The sequence below is a fragment of the Xenopus laevis genome, chromosome 1S (assembly GCF_017654675.1).
Source record: "Xenopus laevis strain J_2021 chromosome 1S, Xenopus_laevis_v10.1, whole genome shotgun sequence".
In the NCBI taxonomy this organism is placed as follows: Eukaryota; Metazoa; Chordata; class Amphibia; order Anura; family Pipidae; genus Xenopus; species Xenopus laevis.
In genome coordinates, this window is record NC_054372.1 from 200,753,495 (window position 1) to 200,778,764 (window position 25,270).

Here is a 25,270-nt window from a genome sequence, read left to right on the forward strand (position 1 = left end):
CTGGGGCAACAAAAACCATGAATTTTGGAAAAGCTAATTTTAGTGCCTTGAGGGCTGCCCTACAGAGTATTGATTGGGGTATTAGGTTTTCAGCTAAAAACACAGAACAGAAATGGTTGTCATTTATAATGATATTAAATCATTACTGTTCTCAATTTATTCCCTTAAGGACTAAACGTAGAAGCTCTAAGAATCATCCTGTGTGGCTTAATACAGAAGTAAAGAAGTTAATAGGGAAGAAGAGAAAGGCATTTAATAACTACAAATCTGTTGGGGCAGAAGCTGCATTTAATGAATATAAACACTGTAATAAATGTTGTAAATCAGCAATCCGGAAGGCTAAGAAAGGAAATGAAGAGTTAATTGCGGTGGAGGTGAAAACTAACCCTAAAAAGTTTTTAAAATATATTAATAGTAAAAAGATGCAGGTTGAGAGTGTTGCTCCATTAAATAATGGTACCAGTATGGTTGTAACAGATACAGAAAAGGCAAATGTGTTAAATCAGTTCTTTTCTTCAGTGTATACAATAGAGGAGTGTGAGTTCCCAGGCTCACTTTATAGCTGCACTAATGGCTCAGCTCAATCTAGTCAGTGGCTGACTTAGGATATGATTCATAAAGCTTTAATACAAATTAATGTAAACAAGGCTCCACTTGCAACAGGATCTTGACTAACTGGCAATCTGGGCAGCTAAGTGGCAAATGAGATTTAATGTTGATAAATATAAAGTCCTGCACCTGGGATGTAACAATATCCACTTATACCCTTAATGGGACTGCACTAGGCAAATCCATAATGGAGACGGAGCTTGGAGTCCTTGTAGATAATAAACTTGTCTGTAGCAAGCAATGCCAGTCAGCAGCATCAAGGGCAAATAAGGTCTTGACTTGTATTAAATGGGGCAGAGAGTCACGGGAGTAGGGGGTCCCACTGTATAGAGCACTGGTAAGGCCCCATCTAGAATATGCCCTACAGTTTTTGGTGTTTAGCAAGTGAGAGAATACAGGGATATGGGAAATAGCTCATAGTACAAGTTGATCCAGGGACTGGTCCCATTGCCATTTTGGAGCCAGGAAGGAATTTTTCCTCCCTCTGAGGCAAATTGGAGAGACTTCAGATGGGTTTTTTTTTGCCTTCCTCTGGATCAACTGGCAGTTAGGCAGATAAAAAAAAAACTAAAAGGCTGAACTTGATTGACGTGTGTCTTTTTTCAACCTTACTTACTATGTTACTATATTACAAGAGACCAATTATAAAGTTCTTTTTAGATGGTACTTAGTACCTGATCATATTGCAAAATTCTCAGCTAATACCAGATGCATCAGGGGCTGTGGTGAAACAAGTACGATGTACCACACATGGTGGACTTGCCCCAATGCCCAGAGATTTTGGATAAGGATCCTTATTATAGTATATTCAGTCTGGGAAGTTTCTGTTCATAGTGACCCTGGAATTGGATTGTTAGGCATAAAAGCTAAAGAACTAAATAATACCCAGTTCCGCCTGTTCACCACCATTATGATGGCAGCTAAGAGGACTTTGGCTAGGGCATGGAAACAAAAAAAAATCCCAATAGACCCAGTAAAGTCCAGAGTAGATTGGATTATGTCACAAGGAAAAATGACAAGCATTCTACTTGACTCCCATAAGAAATTTTTGTTGACTTGGGGCCCCTGGATTGAGTACAGATATGGGCCTGATGTGCCAGCACCCTTTTCTCACTATAGTAGCTTCTTAATGTACAATTAATAGTCAGTGTATAAGAAGTTTTATTATTTGCTTTTCTTAATAAAATATATTCTCATGTGAATTCAATGTAGATTGAATGTTAATCTGTTAGCCATAAAGCTTCTGATCGCTTGATATGGTTAAGGTATTATGTGGTAGAGACTGAGTGTCACAAACTAAGATAACTGTTTATGTTTTTACTGATAGAGAACCAAAATTGATGCTGATGTATACATGTGCATGTTACATGACAGATATGATTGTCTGTACACAAAATCTGATAAAAACAATAAAAATTTATTAAAATTAAAAAAATTGACTTTAATGCATTTCACAAATTTTTCATAGTTTCACAACTTTTATCATAGTTTCACAAATTCTCCGGTGAAGTGGGACAGATTTGCTCATCGCAACTTTCTATTTTATTGTGTTTATTGAGTTGAGGTGAGCAGGAACCTTGACTCTGGGATGGCAGTGGATGTGATCAACTTAGACTTTGCTAAAGCATTTGATACAGTGCCACACAGATAGTTACTGGTTTTGAAGGGCAGAAGTGGATGTGTTGCTAAAGTATGCGATATGGTACCATGAAGAAAGTTCCTGACATTGGGAGGGGGCAGTGGGGGGTGTTAAAGCAAATCACTACATCAATATCCCCAACTGGTCCCCAATGTCAGTAACCTTCTGTATGGAACTGGATCACATGCTTTAGCAAAGTAGATCCCATCCATTTCCACTCTAGAGTCTAGATTTCTGTTCCCCTCCTCATAGAAGGCATAAGGGGTAATTTACAGATATTTACCCTCTGCTGCTCCTGAATGATGCACAGTGCTGGGTATGACTACATACCTCTCTCTCCCCCAACCAGCTCTATTTTCATGAGGGAAGCTGCATGTCTAGCAATTTGCACAGAAAAGAACACAATGTGCAAAGTGTAAACAAATGGCTGATTAGACTGTACTCTTTTTCCTTGTAGTGATTGTTATTATGATTTGCAAAAGTCAATTATACTATGCTTTATTATCGATTCCAAAAAGATTTCCTGTAACTGACATGAAACTAGCCAGCCTATTGTTTCAGGCCGCACCTCATTAGCAATTTGCCAGTCTCTCGGCACTATGCCAGACCTCAATGAATCCTGAAAAATTAAGCAAGGAGGTTTAGCAGTCACAGAGGTAAGCTTGTTTAGTACCTGGGGTAATGTTTATATTATTAAAATAGGATCTGCTTAAAAGTAAACCTTCATTAGCTGGTTATTGCAATTATGCAGTACTACTGAGTGAGATTCTGAAACCAATAAATAATAATAAACCAATCATTTACATCACCCACAGGAAATCACATTGTAACATGTAACATTGTTCATTCTCTGAACTGTAATATTCTATATGTGACATAACTAACATTACAGCAATGTATAATAATGATTCGGCAATGGTTCCTGAGCTGTACGGAGAGATAGTTCAGATCCGGTAATTTTTCCCTGCTCTCATCAACAAATTGACCTCCCTCTAATACTAAGGGCCCACCTCCATTGTTTAGTTTTGTTTTACATATTTATAAATAATTTGAGATGTATTTTATATTTCATCAACATTCCTTTTTCAATCACTACTTTAACTAGTCTAATAATTTGATTCCATGCTTTATTGGCTTCTTTGAACCTAATAAAAGTCCCAGCTATCCCAGCTAACTTGAATGTCTTACCAACCTTACCACTAATATACAAAAAGAGGGGGTAGATTTAAGTATAATGGAAGTGCTACTTTTCAATGCACATTTTTAGTTACAAAGTTATGATCATAAAGTTGATAAGCCACCATAACACGTCAAGGTAAACCCCATACGGTGGTCCCTAACTTGTTACCTCTGGTCATAGTATAAAAAGTATTTTCATTTTACAACATAACCACTAACCTTTCTATCAAACCACAAAGTTTTACTTTGTGACATTTGCTTACAAATTTGCTTAAAGACATTTTATTTTCCCAGTTAAAGTGGAGAAACATGTTGCTAAATGAGCAGATTCCCCTGGCTGGAGAGAAGTTGGGTTTAGAGCAGAGAATAAGAGCAACATCGCACATTTACTGTAGAACATACAAAGAGGAACCGTTGGGTTGGGCTTGGGCTCACCACAAACTTGCCTTATATCAGTTTCACTGAATCTGAGCTGCTGCCCATGTTGAAGAGTTTGAGGTGGGAGAGAGAAGCAGCAGAGAGAATATAAGGGGGACTGTATCAACATGTCTCCCTCTTTCCTGGCTCCCCTCATCCTTACTGTGCTTGGGGTGCAGATCACTTGCTCCAATGGAAACCCTGAAACAATTTCTGGTAACATAGATTCCAACATACTGTATATACTGTGCTGTGTATGAGAAATGTATTCTTTGTGATTGATATTACAGTATGAGGGGGGAGTATTACCTATTCTATTTATACTGATACTTATTACTGGGTGTTTTATTATTATTTACCTCAGGTCATTATGTAATATTTGCCAGAGGGGGATTTTTTTTGTTTGCGGAGGCTAAAGGTGGCCATGGGCTGAATTCAATGGGACAGAAACCCCCAAAAATGAATTGATGTAAACCTATTCAGAGAGGTCCCCTGAGCTCTTTTATGATTTGCTTTAATTTTTAGTTTTTATTGGTTTCTGTGACGTTTAGCAGTTTCAGGTTTATGCAGTTTAACTATTAATAGCAAGTTTCAGATCCGCACTCTGTACAAAACTCTCCTTGCTCTGTGCAGATTTATTATGTGGTGTAAAAAATGGCAGAATAATTCGCCACACATTGCGTTTAAATGGCATCATTTCTTCACACACTTTTTCTTTTAGAAACTTCCAAAAAACTTACTTCACAAAGGTCTTAAGAAATGTACAATAGCAAATCTGGCTTTTGTATGGTGGAAAATAAATCACACCTTAAAGGGATACTGTCATCGGAAAACATGTTTTTTTCAAAACACATCAGTTAATAGTGCTGCTCCAGCAGAATTCTGCACTGAAATCCATTTCTCAAAAGAGCAAACAGATTTTTTTTATATTCAATTTTGAAATCTGACATGGGGCTAGACATATTGTCAATTTCCCAGCTGCCCCTGGTCATGTGACTTGTGCCTGCACTTTAGGAGAGAAATGCTTTCTGGCAGGCTGCTGTTTTTCCTTCTCAATGTAACTGAATGTGTCTCAGTGGGACATGGATTTTACTATTGAGTGTTGTTCTTAGATCTACCAGGCAGCTGTTATCTTGTGTTAGGGAACTGCTATCTGGTTACCTTCCCATTGTTCTTTTGTTTGGCTGCTGGGGGAAAAAGGGAGGGGGTGATATCACTCCAACTTGCAGTACAGGAGTAAAGAGTGATTGAAGTTTATCAGAGCACAAGTCACATGACTTGGGGCAGCTGGGAAATTGACAAAATGTCTAGCCCCATGTCAGATTTCAAAATTGAATATAAAAAATCTGTTTGCTCTTTTGAGAAATGGATTCCAGTGCAGAATTCTGCTGGAGCAGCACTATTAACTGATTCATTTTGAAAAAAAAAAATTTTTCCCATGACAGTATCCCTTTAATAATTTTATTTTTACACAGCATAAAATATTTATCTATTTATCATGCTGTCTAAAACATTGTGTTAAACATCACTGGTGATGCTGCTCATAACATCAGATCTTTGCTTGTAGGTGTTAAAATCTAATTGCTGATTGATTGCTATGGGCAACATTACCAGTGACGTTTTACACAATGTTTTTAGACAGCATGATACATTGGTCCATGACTGTCTATGCACTTTCTATGTACTTCCTAGATTCATTTAAACCTGGGGTTGCTGACTCTATGTTGAGGCAACTGACAGGTATTAGCAGTCTAAAAATGCAAATATCTCAGAAACAACTAAAAATATAAAAGAACTTACCCTTTAACAAATATTAACTGTGTAATTGGCTGTTCACATCATATGGATGGTTTAAAGGGGGAGTTCCTGAAATGTATTTGAAGCTTTCTTTCACTTGATTTTTTAAATTACTGGCCTGTGTTTTTCTATCCATGTTCTCTGGTGGTTGTAGGGCACTGACCTAAGCCAAAAAGCAGATCACCTTTGCAGATTCAATTTTATTCCTGGGTTTTTACTTTTTCATGGAATACTGCCCTCTATCCAGGTGACTGCCACCAAAACCAATATGATGCTTTTCATTCACTAATATCAGAAATATATAGTGAATAAAGTACCCCCTCTTGTAAAATATAAGGATATTATAAGTTACCGAGGAGTTTCATGACCATATAAAAGTACGAGGCCGAAGGCCGAGTGTTTTTATACAGGTCATGGAATTTCAGTTTCGCGAATTTTTCACTGTTTCGCGAAATTCGCGAATTTTTCGGCGAAGCGAAACGGCGCAAATTCGCCCATCACTATGTATTATATATATATATTCACAAATATAAGAGTTGACAGGAGGAAGGGGCACATATGTTATTGATTATAATTTCCCAGAGAGCAGCAATGCTAAACCATTATCATAAAGTAACTGATGACACTATTTATGCATGCACATAAACTGTGTGTAATTATAATAGAGGAACTCGGATACAAATAAAAATATATGGGAACAATACTTACTTTTCTTCCACAAGACTAAAAAGTGGGAATAGTTTATCGCCTGACACCTACCCCCCTACTATGTGACTACACATTTCTCACACATTCTGGCCCAGCAGTAAGTACAACATAACAAGTAATAGCTGCAAATAGTCTCAGATAAGAAACACTGCTAAATGTTTTGCAACAAACTGCAGGGAAAGGATCAGATCAGTATCTGTTTCACAATGGGTGGAAGTGGACTGACTTGTTATCTGTATCTCACTGCTTTAGCATGCTCAGCGACATATCTGTAAGTAAACGAGAGCTGAAATCTGAGGTCACCTCATCACCTCTTCATCCGTTCTGCTCCGTGCCTGAAGTTTAAGATACAGTCGTTGTTATTTATGAGAGAGGCAGGGAGATACTGTATGAAGCCACCAAAATCAGATGAAGGACAGAAGTCAGACAGTCTCTCCCCTCTTCCAAAAAAAGCCATAGTATTAGTCACACCAGTAGAAAAGCTTTTTTTATTATATATAGAACTTTATTTTGTTTCTCTCTTGGCCATGGCCACAATATACTGGGACCTGTAAAGTAGTACAAGAGTTATACAGGTATGGGACCTGTCATCTGGTAACCCATTATCCAAAAAGCTCTGAATTAGAGAAATGCCTTCTCCCATAGACACAATTAAATAAAAAAACAAATGATTTCCTTGTACTTGATCCCAACTAAGATATAATTAATCCTTATTGGAAGCAAAACAAGCCTATTGGCTTTATTCAATGATTACAAGTAGACTTAAGGCATAAAGATCCAAATTATGGAAAGATCTTTTATCCAGAAAACACCAGAAGAAGTGTGTATAAGACATTCATTTCTTATGAAAGATGTTGATGATGATGATGATTATTTTTAATTTCAGAAGCTTACGTTTATATATTGTTGGAATTGACTGAAATGAAGCCTTAGTAGTAACTTCTTAATGTAGAAATGCAATGACATTCTGGTACCTTTAAAAGAATCCATCTGTTTAGATTTATAATGGAGCTTTCAAGAGAGAAGTAACTTGTAACAATGTGTAACAAAAAAACAATAACTTATACATCTTGTTCATAAGCCAGAGAAGTCTGTTCCCTTCTAAAATGGTAGCATAGACTTTGCCCTTTAAAGCAAGAATTAGCCTCACTTTGGGTAGTTAGTCTATATATCTGTGTCCCACAGTTTTGATACAATAGTCTCTCCAGAGTTTACCCATCCAACCTCTGCCAGCATCAACCTCACACACAGCTTCCTGCTTCCTGTTCAGAGATCCCACCCCAAGGGTATGACTCATCAATAGAAAATATTTAAAAAAATGAAGCAGGATGGAGTGGGGCATTACTGTCAGATGGGGTCAATTGGTTGATGACAACAGTAATAAAGCAGAGATTCTGAACTGTTATTTTTTCATCTGTCTACACAAATGAGGAACCAAGTAATGAAGGTTTTCTTCTAAACAGTCCCAATTCCAGTAATACAACTAATGATGCATGTTTAATGCAAGGGGAAACTTAAAAAAGTCTAGAACATGTAAAGATAAATCAGGGTCTAGGACAGGATGGTATTCATCCCTGGGTACTAAGCCATCTTATGTCTGTAATTGCCAACCCTCTTTACTTAATTTCTCAGGATTCATTGAGGTCTGGCATGGTGCCGAGAGACTGTCAAATTGCTAATGTGGTGCCGCTATTCAAAGAGGGATCCCGTTCTCAGCTTCAAAACTATAGGCTGGTTAGTCTGATATAAGTGGTAGGAAATATTTTAGAAGGAATATTAACAGATAAAACACTTGACTTCATTGCAAATAATAATGCTATGATTTTATGACAGCATGGTTTTATGTGTAACAGATCTTGCCAAACTAATTTAATTGTCTTTTATGAGGAGGTGAGCAGGAACCACACCTCTGCAATGGCAGTGGATGTGATCTATTTGGACTTTGCTAAAGCATTTAATACAGTGTCACACAAAAGGTTACTGGTTAAATGAAGGAATGTTGGCCTGGAACATAGTATTTGTACCTGGATAGAGAACTGGCTAAAAGATAGACTACAAAGAGTGGTGGTAAATGGAACATTTTCTAATTGGACCAGTGTTGTTAGTGGAGTACCGCAGGGCTCTGTACTAGGTCCCTTGCTTTTCAACTTGTTTATTAATGACCTGGAGGTGGCCATTGAAAGGACTGTTTCTATTTGTGCAGATGAGACTAAATTGTGCAGAACTATAGGTTCCATGCAGGATGCTGCCACTTTGCACAGTGATTTGTCTAAACTGGAAAACTGGGCAGCAAACTGGAAAATGAGGTTCAATGTTGATAAATGCAGGTTATGCACTTTGGCAAAAATAATATAAATGCAAGTTATACACTAAATGGCAGTGTGTTGGGAGTTTCCTTAAATGAGAAGGATCTTGGGGTCTTTGTAGATAACAAGTTGTCTAATTCTGGGCAGTGTCATTCTGTGGCTACTAAAGCAAATAAAGTTCTTGTATAAAAAAGGGCATTAACTCAAGGGATGAAAACATAATTATGTATATAATTATGTATATATATTATGTATATATATATTTATCTTTTATCCCTATTAATAACATTGGGATCACTGACCTTCCTATATATTTATCTTTATTCCCTATTAATAACATTGGGATCAATGACCTTCCTATATATTTATCTTTTTTCTCTATTAATAACATTGGGATCACTGACCTTCCTATATATTTATCTTTTATCCCTATTAATAACATTGGGATCACTGACCTTCCTATATATTTATCTTTATTCCCTATTAATAACATTGGGATCACTGACCTTCCTATATATTTATCTTTATTCCCTATTAATAACATTGGGATCACTGACCTTCCTATATATTTATCTTTATTCCCTATTAATAACATTGGGATCACTGACCTTCCTATATATTTATCTTTATTCGGAATTAATAACATTGGGATCACTGACCTTCCTATATATTTATCTTTATTCCGTATTAATAACATTGGGATCACTGACCTTCCTATATATTTATCTTTATTCCCTATTAATAACATTGGGATCACTGACCTTCCTATATATTTATCTTTATTCCGTATTAATAACATTGGGATCACTGACCTTCCTATATATTTATCTTTATTCCCTATTAATAACATTGGGATCACTGACCTTCCTATATATTTATCTTTATTCCCTATTAATAACATTGGGATCACTGACCTTCCTATATATTTATCTTTATTCCCTATTAATAACATTGGGATCACTGACCTTCCTATATATTTATCTTTATTCCCTATTAATAACATTGGGATCACTGACCTTCCTATATATTTATCTTTATTCCCTATTAATAACATTGGGATCACTGACCTTCCTATATATTTATCTTTATTCCCTATTAATAACATTGGGATCACTGGCCTTCCTATATATTTATCTTTATTCGGAATTAATAACATTGGGATCACTGACCTTCCTATATATTTATCTTTATTCCGTATTAATAACATTGGGATCACTGACCTTCCTATATATTTATCTTTATTCGGAATTAATAACATTGGGATCACTGACCTTCCTATATATTTATCTTTATTCCCTATTAATAACATTGGGATCACTAACCTTCCTATATATTTATCTTTATTCCCTATTAATAACATTGGGATCACTGACCTTCCTATATATTTATCTTTATTCCCTATTAATAACATTGGGATCACTGACCTTCCTATATATTTATCTTTTATCCCTATTAATAACATTGGGATCAACCATCATTTTTACCAGCCAGGCCTGTAAAATAGCAGCCAGGTGACAACCCTAATGGAAGAGCGCAGGTGAGCACAAAGACGAGAAGCTGTCAGTTGTTGAGGATACAGGGGTCTGATCTAGGGGACGGCGGCAGAAGAGGTTTGTGCCTGGCACCCCTCCACCTTTGCACCGTAGGCACATGCCTCTTCTGCCTACCCCTAGTTCTGGCCCTGCTGAATATATATATGTATATAGGGAATCTGTGCAAAATCATTGCACTTATCCCTGTAAGGGCAGAGAGCCTGTGTATGTGAGAGCTGTAAGCTGTTACCTAGCAACCAGCTGTTCAGTGATCTCAGTGCAACAGGAAGTGACACAGCAGCTAGTGAGGAAGTCACAGAGACTGGCAAAAGAAGAAAGCCTGGCATAGAGAGCCGCATGGTGGACAGAGAAGGAAGCCAGAGAGCTGCTGGTGGGACCAGAGAGCTGAGAGACTGCACCACATTCATTTGGATCAGACTGGCACAGGGAAGCCACATACTGTGTCTGGAGAGACAGAGAGTGTGAGAGGAATCCAGACTGGAGGAACAACCAGCAGGAGATTCCTATCTGAGCATCCAAAGGGGCTGCTAGTCTCACTGTATGTCTGACTGTGCTGGACTCACCTGGAGAGAGATCTAAAGTATCCAAAGAGGATTTGTGAGTATCCTGTTTAAAGGGACAGTACCCTAAAGAGCACTGAAGATAAACAGGCTGTGTATTAAAGGACATTAAAGGACTTTACCTTTTTTCTTAGTTAGCTAGACAGATTGCGCTAGCAAGTTAGTTAGTGAGGCCCTATTGCCACCGGCTAGGAGTGCTGCATGTATTAGGTTTATTTTATATAAACTGTTATTTAGTTTAACCAATAGTGTGTGTGTTATTACTGTATTCCTAGTGGGGCCAACCGTAGGTGCATTCCCGGATCCCATTAGGTGGCGGCACTGCGCTAGTAAGTACCAGGTACCCAGTCTCTCCCAATACCACTGCGGAGTGACTCAGGTTTGTCCCGTGTCATCAGGTAAGCGCCACACGTGTAGTGTAACACAGACAAAGGGGTGTCAAAAGGGTTACATATATGTGTATATATATGTATTATATATCAGTAATTCTAATGTCACATGACTCATTTGTGAATGTTAACGACTGTTAATCAATATGTAAAATCCATTCATTCTAATGTGAAGACATTATTGGGGCAATGCTGACACTGAACTATAAAAAAACAAAATGATTAAATGTCACAACAAACTGTCTGGTTGCTAGGATCACTTATCCCGGCAACCAAAAACCAGATTAACAGTGAGGCCACAATGTTTCCAGTAAATATTTCTGAAGAAGCAGTGGTGTAACTACATGAAGTGGCCCTTTGGCAAAGTCTGCACCCTGACCTGCACCCACCTGGGACCTGCATGCACCTACCTGCAACCAGGGCTGGAACTAGGGGCAGGCACAGTAGGTGACCGCCTAGGGCACAATCATGGGGGGCGCACTTTTAAGGGGAATTTTTTTTTTTTTTTTTGTAACACTGGATTGCTTGGACTTAAATAGTGTTTGAAATGTATAAAATGCCTGTTTCAACCCCCTCTTGCCCATGATTTGTACTGTGGGCAGAATCACTCCCCACCTCCCTCTTGGCAGCTGCTGGCACAGGTACATATTTGTGGGCAATATCTTGGCTGCTGCTTACACAAGAAAACCGATCATTAGGGTCAATATGAAGGACTTTTGGCTGCTGCTGGCACAGATACATATTTCGGGGCAATATTGTGGATTTTTTGGCTGCTGTTGGCTCAGGTACATGGGACAATATGGTGGCTGCTGGCAAAGGTACACAGATGTTTGGGGCAATATGATGGATTTTTGGCTCCTGCTGACACAGGTACAAATTAGGGGCAATATGAAGAATTTTTTTGGCTGTCTCTGGCATAGATACAGATTAGGGGTAACAATATGGTGGATGTTTTAGTTTAAGCTGGCACAGGTACAGGGGGCAATATGAATAGTAAGGTTGGAAATGGCAGTGCAGGACTGGGCGGGGGGAGAAGCCTCTGACTAGGGTGCCAAAATACCTTGGCCTGGCCCGGCCTGCAACTGTCATGGAGTGGTGGCCAGCAGACCAGTAGTTATACCAGTGCTGAGAACTACACTAGTCACTTGCAATTTGCTCACAGTTCTCATTTCTAAACCAGCTAAAGGTGTAAATTGCTTTCTGTTATCTTGTAATGTGCCCAACAGCGGCTGTTTATAGAGGAGTTTGTTCCTTTTTTCTCCTATGTTACATATTAGATTGCAGTTTGCTCCTGTATATTACTGACTAAATCTCACCACCTTAAATCTTCCTTATTCCTTTCTCTTCATTTCCAGAACAATGTGCAAAGCCGACAGGACCAGGAATCAATTCATTATCTCCGAACAAAGATTTGTATGATCAGGGGGAATCTGTAACAGTGACCTGTGCCCCCAGATATCAGTCTGTATCTGATGTAATTAGATGTAGGAAGAGCAGAACCCACAGTAACTGGAATGTGCCAAATCCCTGTTTTGGTAAGTACTGACCCAAATCATTAATCAGAGGGACACACTCAGGGGATCACAGTGTAAATAGGGATCTGTAAGACTCAGTGTCATGTAAATAATATGCACCCCCACTAATAACACTTTATATCCTTACTATATATCAACTGGGTTATTTCCCATATACTGAGCCAAATCATTAATCAGAGTAATTACACTCTCTGCACTAGAAGAGTTATATAAGTTATATATATATATAAGGGGACAGGAGTGGAAAGTGAGGTGAGTTTCTCAGCTGTGAGTGTCTATGGCATCTTACAGCAGCCCCTGTGGCATTTGCCAGGATCTACAGATTGCCAGTCTGGGCCTGAATTTAAGTGTAAGAGGCACCAGGCAGCTGCCAGTGGGGGCAACAAGCTGTGCCATAGGGGCAGAGAACTTTATATTTAATAGAGTAAATAGGGAATGTGCCAATATGGAAACAAGTTGTGATAAGAAGAATTCCCAATATCCCACGGCTGCTACTAACCTGTTACTCTTACAGTTTTCCAGCTAAATGTGACACTTGTCACTCCCACCAGCATCTCCCTCCAATGGAAATGTGACCCTGGGCCCTGCCAATCACACTGGCGCATTGGTGTTTCCTATGAGGCAGTGAGACAAAACCTTGGCAAGAGACGGAGATTCCCAGAGACAGAGGGAGTGACGATCAGTAAGTTACAGCCCTACACTGAGTATTACATCACTATCTCTGGGCACACTTTGTGGAAAGAGACAGAACTGAGAAGAATCATCAGGACAAAGGAATCAGGTAGAAACGGCCTCCCCTGTATTTACTCCTGTGCTGAATGAATGAATGAGAACATCATGTTGAAGATCAGACAAACCACAAGTTCTTAGTCAATTCAGGAACTTTAAGGCATTTGATCACTCTTGCAACATTTCCCTGTATTATTGTAACAGTTAATACTGTCAAATTATCATTAAAAAAATGATGTGTTTATAGATCTTATTACATTACACCCAGCATCTATTTTTAAGGTCAATTCCCTATTAATATTGGTAGATGTAAAGAAGAAGGACAAGAAGGACATGAGTGGGTGGATGTGGAGGATAAAATGTTACATCATAAGCCCCAACACTGCCTGTTAGTGTAGATCCAGCCCTGCCCCTCTATAACTGACACAAATGCTGCCTGTGCAAACTCACAATTTAAGGGAATCTAAACCCAAAAATGGATTGGTGGAGTTCTATTTGAGCAGTTCTTCAATCTGTATTTATTTTTTATTTCTAGTGGTTTTAGCTAAAGAGCTCTCTCTGAAGCACACGTGACCCTGACTGCACACTCTATGCACTCTTTGTACACAGTTAACCCTAGGGTTTGTGATTAGCAGTTGAGCCAAAAGTCTGGTCTTTTACAGAAGAAATAAAAATGGAAAATAAATGTAAATTGCTGAGATGATCAACATGAGTAAATATAAAGCAAGTCATCATTGTGTTTAGATCCCCTTTGTTTTCTCTTTTGTTCTGTTTCAGCTCCAGGGAAACCAGATTTCACTCAGTATCCGAGTATTAATAATAATAAAAATAATAATAATACACTGAAATGGCGACTGTCAGAGACACACGGAGTCCTTATTGGGTACCAGGTAACATACGATATCAATAGAGAACAGATGATAATCTCCCCCAGTCACTACTGTAGATGGGCTCCTTGTACAGAGTTAGGGACCTTCACAAATCAGCAACAATATCACTCTGGAAAAAGTCTTGGTAGGCTAAGTATCAGTGGCCTCTTCCTTCTAACCATTTGGCCTATTTCATGGTCATTCCCTATTTCCTTATGGTAAAAAAAGAGGCTTAATAATGGAAGAATATAGTAAATAGAGCTAAAAGACTAGGAGAATAAAGAGGAGGAAATCGTTTGTTAAGTGGGCCCATGGTCTAAGGTTTTCTGGTGGCCCCTGGCTTCCCAGTCCGACACTGCCCAGAGACTATTAGAGGCCCTTGCATTTAAAGTATTACCCCAATACTTGACTTTCCAGTAATATTTCTGTAAACAAAGGGCCTGGAATATTGCTCTAATTTGGTGGTTCTTGTGACTTTTTTACCCTTTCTGCAATGTAATTATTTCTACTGTAAAAATGAGGGTGTAGGAAATCCCCCCCAACCCCCGTAGTACAGGCCAGACATTCCCATGAGCAGCTCAGATCCCACATTAGACAACTATTGGCAGCCAGTTCTTACATGAACAAAACAATTGCCATTCATTCCAAGGAAAACTAGGCCAGAGGTATAATATTAGTTGGTAACAATGAAATGGTTGGTTGGTTGGTCGGTTGGTGGTTGAAATGAATAAAAACATAATATTTGTGTTTAATCTGATCAGCTGAACATCTCGGCCAAGAGAGAATACAGCTGGTTCTTTGATAAAATAGAATCTCATTGGCTGAGACCCAACGTGACAGAGTTTAATATGGAGCTCAAACATGGAACCAACTACACTGTGACTCTCCAAGGCTTCACTTCAGCTGGACCTGGGGAACCTGCAGTCTGGACTCATGAGACTCCTATAGCAGGTAAGGATTGTGTATATGACACATAGTAAATAAGTATAGAATATTAGGCATTATTACTCATTGGTTATTGGGTGCCGCTCTGCGCAGGGCCGCCATCAAAGGGAGGACAGGGGGTACAAGTGTCCAGGGCCTGAGCATGAAGGGGGGCCCAGAAGTGCTGCACTTTTGAAAGAGCCAGGCCCCCCTTGCAAGATTTGCGGCCATTTTTGAAGTCCCGAACAGTCGAAAATGTGGAAGTGCTGAAAAGCCGAACAGCCGAAGTACCGAGTCGGCGAAAAGACCAGAAGTAACTAAAGGAGCCAAAGTTGAAGTTTTGAAGCCACGAGTTCAATTCTACTGAACACCAAATTGTGTTGTTTTTTTTAAATCCCCATGTAATGTTTTATTTTAATATTCTATAGGCCCCTGCCACCAATGTTTTTTTTTTACATTTTTTTTAACCTTATAAAGGGGGGCCCTGGCGCCAATGTTTTTTTTAAAAAAAATTTTTGGGGCCCCAATTTTTTTTTTTTAACTTGTAAGGGGGGCCCTGGCGCCAATGTTTTTTTAAAAAATATTTTTTTGGGACTCAAATTTTTTTTAAAGGACCAGTAACATCAATTTTTTTTTTTACAAAAAATTCGTTAGTATAAATCGAAAAAAAAACACCAAGCCAAATGAAACTTTAAAATTGCAAAGTCTTTATTAAAAAATAACTTACAGAAACTCCACTTCCGCTCCTCTTCAGAAAAGGCGAAAGGGCGACGATCCATCGTGCGGCGCTGGATTTCTCCTCCCTGGCTATCTCAGATATTCTTCAGCATGTGAAGGAGCCGTGGTCCTTGGAACGTTGGATGCGCTGGTGGGCTCGCAGGCAGTTGTTCTCCTGGCAGTCCAGTCCACAAATTTTTTGTAAAAAAAGATGTTACTGGTCCTTTAACTTGTAAGGTGGGCTTTTCACAGGTCTAAGAGTCTTTTCAGATTCTGAATTGTTGCAGTTTTGTCCATAAATACCATAAAAGTATATTGGAAATATGATTCCCCTGGCACAACTTATAATGGTATGTATATCTGACAAACTAGTGTTAATGTTAACTGAATATCAGTGCCGGGCCAAACCAGCCGGGTGCTATAGGCAACCTGGCCGGCTACATACATGCACACAGAGGAAGCCAGGGTTGTTGCCGGCCATGGAGACTCAAGCACCCAAGCACAAGCGAGTGTGTGCGAAAGATTTTCTGGAAAAAAATACCGGCCTTCCTATATATTTATCTTTTATCCCTATTAATAACATTGGGATCTCTGACCTTCCTATATATTTATCTTTATTCCCTATTAATAACATTGGGATCACTGGCCTTCCTATATATTTATCTTTATTCCCTATTAATAACATTGGGATCACTGACCTTCCTATATATTTATCTTTATTCCCTATTAATAACATTGGGATCACTGACCTTCCTATATATTTATCTTTATTCCCTATTAATAACATTGGGATCTCTGACCTTCCTATATATTTATCTTTTATCCCTATTAATAACATTGGGATCTCTGACCTTCCTATATATTTATCTTTATTCCCTATTAATAACATTGGGATCACTGACCTTCCTATATATTTATCTTTATTCCCTATTAATAACATTGGGATCATATCACTGACCTTCCTATATATTTATCTTATTCCCTATTAATAACATTGGGATCACTGACCTTCCTATATATTTTATCTTTATTCCCTGTTAATAACATTGGGATCACTGGCCTTCCTATATATTTATCTTTATTCCCTATTAATAACATTGGGATCACTGACCTTCCTATATAATTATCTTTATTCCCTATTAATAACATTGGATCCTGACCTTCCTATATATTTAGCTTTATTCCCTATTAATAACATTGGGATCACTGACCTTCCTATATATTTATCTTTATTCCCTATTAATAACATTGGGATCACTGACCTTCCTATATATTTATCTTTATTCCCTATTAATAACATTGGGATCACTGACCTTCCTATATATTTATCTTTTATTCCCTATTAATAACATTGGGATCACTGACCTTCCTATATATTTATCTTTATTCCCTATTAATAACATTGGGGATCACTGACCTTCCTATATATTTATCTTTATTCCCTATTAATAACATTGGATCACTGACCTTCCTATATATTTATCTTTATTCCCTATTAATAACATTGGATCACTGACCTTCCTATATATTTATCTTTATTCCCAATTATAACATTGGGTCACTGCCTTCCTATATATTTATCTTTATTCCTATTAATAACATTGGGATCACTGACCTTCCTATATATTTATCTTTATTCCCTATTAATAACATTGGGATCACTGACCTTCCTATATATATATTTTATTCCCTATTATAACATTGGGATCACTGACCTTCCTATATATTTATCTTTATTCCCTATTAATAACATTGGGATCACTGACCTTCCTATATATTTATCTTTATTCCCTATTAATAACATTGGGATCACTGGCCTTCCTATATTTTATCTTTATTCCCTATTAATAACATTGGGATCACTGACCTTCCTATATATTTATCTTTATTCCCTATTAATAACATTGGGATCACTGACCTTCCTATATATTTATCTTTATTCCCTATTAATAACATTGGGATCACTGACCTTCCTATATATTTAGCTTTATTCCCTATTAATAACATTGGGGTCACTGGCCTTCCTATATATTTATCTTTATTCCCTATTAATAACATTGGGATCACTGACCTTCCTATATATTTAGCTTTATTCCCTATTAATAACATTGGGGTCACTGGCCTTCCTATATATTTATCTTTATTCCCTATTAATAACATTGGGATCACTGACCTTCCTATATATTTATCTTTATTCCCTATTAATAACATTGGGATCACTGACCTTCCTATATATTTATCTTTATTCCCAATTAATAACATTGGGGTCACTGGCCTTCCTATATATTTATCTTTATTCCCTATTAATAACATTGGGATCACTGACCTTCCTATATATTTATCTTTATTCCCTATTAATAACATTGGGATCACTGACCTTCCTATATATTTATCTTTTATTCCCTATTAATAACATTGGGATCTCTGACCTTCCTATATATTTATCTTTATTCCCTATTAATAACATTGGGATCACTGACCTTCCTATATATTTATCTTTATTCCCTATTAATAACATTGGGATCACTGACCTTCCTATATATTTATCTTTATTCCCTATTAATAACATTGGGATCACTGGCCTTCCTATATATTTATCTTTATTCCCTATTAATAACATTGGGATCACTGACCTTCCTATATATTTATCTTTATTCCCTATTAATAACATTGGGATCTCTGACCTTCCTATATATTTATCTTTATTCCCTATTAATAACATTGGGATCACTGACCTTCCTATATATTTAGCTTTATTCCCTATTAATAACATTGGGGTCACTGGCCTTCCTATATATTTATCTTTATTCCCTATTAATAACATTGGGATCACTGACCTTCCTATATATTTATCTTTATTCCCTATTAATAACATTGGGATCACTGACCTTCCTATATATTTAGCTTTATTCCCTATTAATAACATTGGGGTCACTGGCCTTCCTATATATTTATCTTTATTCCCTATTAATAACATTGGGATCACTGACCTTCCTATATATTTATCTTTATTCCCTATTAATAACATTGGGATCACTGACCTTCCTATATATTTATCTTTATTCCCAATTAATAACATTGGGGTCACTGGCCTTCCTATATATTTATCTTTATTCCCTATTAATAACATTGGGATCACTGACCTTCCTATATATTTATCTTTATTCCCTATTAATAACATTGGGATCACTGACCTTCCTATATATTTATCTTTATTCCCTATTAATAACATTGGGATCACTGACCTTCCTATATATTTATCTTTATTCCCTATTAATAACATTGGGATCATATCACTGACCTTCCTATATATTTATCTTTATTCCCTGTTAATAATATTGGGATCACTGACCTTCCTATATATTTATCTTTATTCCCTATTAATAACATTGGGATCATATCACTGGCCTTCCTATATATTTATCTTTATTCCCTGTTAATAATATTGGGATCACTGACCTTCCTATATATTTATCTTTATTGCCTATTAATAATATTGGGATCACTGGCCTTCCTATATATTTATCTTTATTCCCTATTAATAACATTGGGATCACTGACCTTCCTATATATTTATCTTTATTCCCTATTAATAACATTGGGATCACTGACCTTCCTATATATATATCTTTATTCCCTATTAATAACATTGGGATCATTGACCTTCCTATATATTTATCTTTATTCCCTATTAATAACATTGGGATCACTGACCTTCCTATATATTTATCTTTATTCCCTATTAATAACATTGGGATCACTGACCTTCCTATATATTTATCTTTATTCCCTATTAATAACATTGGGATCAACCATCATTTTTACCAGCCAGGCCTGTAAAATAGCAGCCAGGTGAGAACCCTAATGGAAGAGCGCAGGTGAGCACAAAGACGAGAAGCTGTCAGTTGTTGAGGATACAGGGGTCTGAGCTAGGGGACGGCGGCAGAAGAGGTTTGTGCCTGGCACCCCTCCACTTTTGCACCGTAGGCACATCCCTCTTCTGCCTACCCCTAGTTCTGGCCCTGCTGAATATAGTGTGGGGGATGGCTCTTTAGGTAGTAGCAGCAGCAACTCCTCTCACACAGACAGTAGACAATACACAGGTTTCCAGCTGATCTCACGTGGGCATTTATATAACACAGCAGCTTAAACACCAACATAACAGTTCATACCCTTTGGGAAGGCAGTAAACAAAAATAGTCCAGCTGTACTGATAAATGAAAATGTCTTTTTCCAAAAGGTCCCACAGTCTCTCACTGGGGCAATATAAGTCCAGCAAACAAAATTAACTGTTAACTCACAGTCCTTTAGAGATTCCTTGTGCTTTTCTCCTGGAAGCAGCCGCTCCCCAAACACTTAAGGCAGAAGCTGGTGGCCAGTCCTTGTTACCAGATAACTTGTCTCGAGAGCATCAGCATTTCCCTGTTGACTCCCTGGTCTGTGTTCTACTACAAACTTGAAATTTTGTAGTGCCAGAAACCATCTGGTTACCCTGGCATTTTTCTTTTTGTTTTGTGCCATCCACGTTAAAGGAGCGTGATCAGTCACTAACCTGAACTGGCGCCCTAAGAGATAGTACCTTAGGGCTTCTAGAGCCCACTTAATGGCCAGACACTCCTTTTCCACAATGGCATAATTTCTTTCCCCTGACGTTAGCTTCCTGCTAAGGAAGGCCACTGGGTGTTCTTCACCCCTGATCACCTGGGACAAAACAGCGCCTAGTCGCACATCTGAGGCATCTGTTTGAACTATGAATTCACGGTTTAAATCAGGGGTAATCAAAACTGGACACTTACAAAGAACAGTTTTTAGATTTTGGAATGCTGTCTCTGCTTCTGGGTTCCATGTAACCATGGCAGATTTTCTACCTCTAGTTAACTCTGTTAGTGGGGCTGCGATAGTGGCAAAATTGGGCACAAATCTCCTTGTTATAAACTTACCGAGGGGACGACAGGGACGCCTGTCGCCCCCTCGACGGGGACGCCCGTTCCTCTCCGCCGCCGCCGATGCGGCTAGGCCTCAGGCGCCGGCTCCTATGGAGCGCGCGGCGCGCATGCGCAGTAATTAAAGGCGCAGGCGCTGGCGCTGATTCGCCAGCGTCCTGTGGCGCCAAATTCAAATCTTTAAATGGCCAGCAGTCCTTTTTGCCTTGCCCAACGTAGGTTCTGTTTATCGTTCCTGGGTGTGATTATTCTGTGTTTCTTGTTGTGACCTTTGGCTATTCCTGATTACTGTTTGACTTCCGCCTGCCCTGACCCTTTGGCTTGTTCCCGACTACTCTTTGGATTCCGTTTCTGTACTTCGACCCTGTTAGTTGCTGACCCGGCCTGTGACCTCGACCACTCTGCTGTTTACCGATTTTGTACCGCATTCCGATTGGTTTTGACTCGGCCCGTTCCTGGACTTTGTTAACTCTACGTTTAGTTCCCTTGCTCGCCCAGAGTTCTTCCCTCAGTCTCCTCACTATTAAGTCCTGGCGGCATCCGAGTAGCGGAGGGCTCCACCCGACGTGAAAGGCGGCGGTTATAGGCCGAAGCGTGAGCCGAGCCCGGGACATTGGGGTTTACTCTGGGTTGTGGGATACCGAACGTTACATTACGTTGGGCCAATAACTAAGAAGATGGAGCCAGCTGAAGCTACTGCTTCCACCACTCCTTCGGAAGCGATTCTGGCAAATCTTCTACAGAGACTTGGTGAACAGGAGGACAAGCAAGACTACATTGTGCAATGTCTTCACGGTCTTTCTTCCAGACTTGACATGATGCAGCAACAGCCTGTTCCTGGTCCGAGTAATACTACTCCTCAGGCAAGTACTTCTCCACTTGCTGGTAGTACCTTCCATGAGCCCAAGGTTCCTTTCCCCGAGAAGTTTGCTGGGGATCGAAGTAAGTTTTTTACTTTCCAAGAGGCCTGTAAACTGCATTTCAGTTTTTTACCCTATTCCTTCCCTACTGAGGAGTCTAGGGTGAATTTTGTAGTTACGCTGTTACAGGGTGATGCCCAGCTCTGGGCATTTAGTTTGTCTCAAAGGGATCCAGCCCGTCTCTCCTTAGAGGCTTTCTTTAAAGCCATGGCTATTATTTACGATGATCCTGATCGTGCCGCCTCTGCTGACGCTGCCATACGTGCCCTTAAACAAGGCAAACGGCGGGCAGAGGATTATTGTACTGAATTCCGCCGTTGGGCGGTAGAGACGGGCTGGAATGATACGGCTCTTATGAGTCAATTCAGGGTTGGTTTGGCTCCGACTATTAAAGATAGTCTTGTAAATTTTCCCGCACAGTCTTCTCTGGATTCTCTCATGCATCTGGCTATCCAGATTGATCGAAGGCATAGAGAGAGACTCCAGGAAGAGCAGGTTTCCTATGTTACACCTCCTCCCGTAAATGTCTTTAACACCCCTCAAGTCTTTCCTAGATCTTTAGAAGAACCTATGCAGATTGGTTCTACTCGTCTCTCTTCCGAGGAGAGGGTTCGTAGGAGGAATAATGGGTTATGTCTGTATTGTGGGGATAAGGGGCACTTTCGCAACACCTGTCCCAAAAGGCCGGGAAACGACAGAACCTAAGCAGGTCTGGGGAGTCTTGCTTGGGTGATGTCGTTTCTACTCCCCAATCTTCTCAAATTTTAATTCCGGTTCTTTTGAGTTGGGACAGTGGTTGTGTGCAGAGCTCTGCTTTTTTGGATTCTGGGGCAGCGGGTAATTTTTTGGATTTTGGGTTTATTCAAAAACATGGTATTCCTTGGGAACCACAGGTTCCATCTTTCAGACTATCCGCCATTGATGGTAGATCTTTGGGTTCCGGACTAGTATCTACTCGATCTAAGGTTATTCACATGTCCATTTCTGATCATTTTGAATCTCTTTCATTTTTCATTACTGAGTGCCCACAGACTCCAGTCATTTTAGGTCTTCCCTGGTTACAAGCTCATAATCCCCAGGTTGATTGGCCCTCTGGTAAAATTTTAAAATGGAGTTCTGCATGTATGTATTCTTGTGTTAAGCCTGTCCAGACCCTGGCCGCTACTTCTTTAAAGAGTCTTCCTCCTTGTTATGCCGCTTTTTCTGATGTTTTCTGTAAAAAAGCAGCTGAATCCTTACCCCCCCATAGACCCTATGACTGTGCTATTGAATTATTGTCTGGGTCTTCTCCTCCCAAGGGAAGGACATATCCTCTTTCCCTCCCGAGTCTTTAGCCATGGAGGAATATATTAAAGAGAATTTGGAGCGGGGGTTCATTAGACCTTCTTCTTCCCCTGCGGGGGCTGGGTTTTTTTTTGTCAAAAAGAAGGATGGGACTCTTAGACCCTGTATCGATTATAGAGGGTTAAATAAGATCACGGTCAAGAATCGTTACCCCCTCCCTTTAATCTCTGAACTCTTTGATAGAGTGAAGGGGGCTGTTATTTTTTCCAAATTGGATTTAAGGGGTGCCTATAATCTAATCAGGATAAAGGAGGGGGATGAGTGGAAGACCGCTTTTAATACCAGAGATGGGCATTATGAATACTTGGTAATGCCATTTGGTCTGTGTAACGCCCCCGCTGTTTTTCAAGAACTGGTTAACGATATCTTCCGTGATCTTTTGGGTCGGTTTGTCGTTGTCTACTTAGACGACATTCTAATTTTTTCTTCAAATTTGTTTTCCCATCGTGCTCATGTTCGGGAGGTTCTATCCAGGTTAAGGCAGAATCATCTGTATGCTAAGCTTGAGAAATGTCTCTTCGAAGTCTCTGCTGTACCCTTCCTTGGATATATTATTTCCCAAACTGGTCTTGAGATGGAGCCCACTAAAGTCCAAGCAATTCAGCAGTGGGCACAACCCCTTTCTTTGAAAGTGATCCAGAGATTTTTAGGGTTCGCTAATTACTATAGGCAATTTATTCTGAATTTTTCCAAATTGGTGGCCCCAATTACTGCTTTAACTAAGAAAGGGGTTGACCCTAGTATTTGGTCTGCTGAGGCTGTTGAGGCCTTTAGCCTCTTAAAAGAGGCCTTCATTTCTGCTCCAGTTCTCCGGCATCCAGACTCATCTTTGCCTTTTATTGTTGAGGTGGATGCGTCTGAGATCGGTGCCGGAGCAGTATTATCTCAACGACATCCTGTCTCTGGTAAAATTCACCCATGTGCCTTTTTCTCAAAAAAATTCTCCTCTGCTGAGGTCAATTACGATATTTGCAATAGGGAATTATTGGCCATTAAATTGGCATTTGAGGAATGGAGACATCTCCTTGAGGGTGCCAAGCATACAGTTTCTGTGTTCACAGATCATAAAAATTTGTTGTACATTGAATCTGCTAAACGGTTAAACCCTCGTCAAGCCAGGTGGTCATTGTTTTTCTCACGTTTTAATTTTCTCATCACCTACAGACCTGCAGAAAGGAATTTGAAAGCAGATGCCCTTTCTAGAAGTTTTGTCTCCAAGCCTAGGGAGGATTTGGAACCAGTTTCTATTGTTCCTAAGGAGGTGATTGTGGCAGCCTTGAGTCCGGATCTCTCTACCTCCTTGTCGAATGCCCAGGTAGATTCCCCTCCTGATATTCCTGTGGGCAAGTTGTTTGTTCCTAGCGATTTACGTGAAGCAGTCTTTCACGAGACTCATGATTCTAAAGTGGCTGGTCATCCGGGTTGTGCGAAGACTTGCGATTTGTTGTCTCGTACTCTCTGGTGGCCGACTTTAAGACAAGACGTTGCCAAATATATTGAGTCATGCCCAGTCTGCCAACGATCTAAGCCATCTAGATCTTTACCTCAAGGGTTGCTGCAGTCACTTCCTATTCCTGAGAGACCTTGGACTCATATATCCATGGATTTCATTGTAGAATTACCTCCATCGAAGGGGCATACTGTTATCTGGGTAGTGGTGGACCGTTTTAGTAAAATGTCTCATTTTATTCCTCTTTCTGCCCTTCCCTCTGCCAAGACTCTAGCTGAACTTTTCATTGTCCATATATTTTTTTTTTTTTTAAAAGTTTTTATTTTTGCATTTTCAAAACAAACATACATACACACACGAAAATAATAACAGGACATACATAGTGAAAGTAGAACCAGCAGTCAGAACCTCGTCACAAAAGCAATACAATCCTAGCGCTTCTCCTCGTATTCCAACCAAGCTCCCCAAATGCCCTCGAACTTCTTGGGGCAACCCCTAGCAACATAGACCAATTTCTGGTAAGGGAGGATAATATTAACCTGTCTCCTCCAGAAGGTAACGGTCGGGGGGTCCACTGATTTCCAATGTAGAAGAATAGATTTTTTAGCATAAAACAAAAGCTGTAAGTAGCACAGTTTGACTACAGCTTTCAAACCCAGATCATCCATAATGCCCAAGAGAC

The 25,270-nt window shown here is 39.3% G+C and overlaps 1 protein-coding gene across 1 annotated transcript in view; it reads left to right on the forward strand.

The window, feature by feature from the left end:
• Nucleotides 1–3,944: 3,944 nt before the first annotated feature.
• Nucleotides 3,945–25,270, forward strand: part of LOC108705000 — a 44,489-nt gene continuing 23,163 nt past the window's right edge. The window contains exons 1-5 of the mRNA XM_041579286.1: nt 3,945–4,060; nt 12,513–12,692; nt 13,207–13,473; nt 14,199–14,311; nt 15,052–15,241. Of these exons, the coding sequence (XP_041435220.1) occupies nt 3,973–4,060; nt 12,513–12,692; nt 13,207–13,473; nt 14,199–14,311; nt 15,052–15,241 (838 nt within the window). The 5' untranslated portion in view covers nt 3,945–3,972. The remainder of the gene's footprint in view (nt 4,061–12,512; nt 12,693–13,206; nt 13,474–14,198; nt 14,312–15,051; nt 15,242–25,270) is intronic.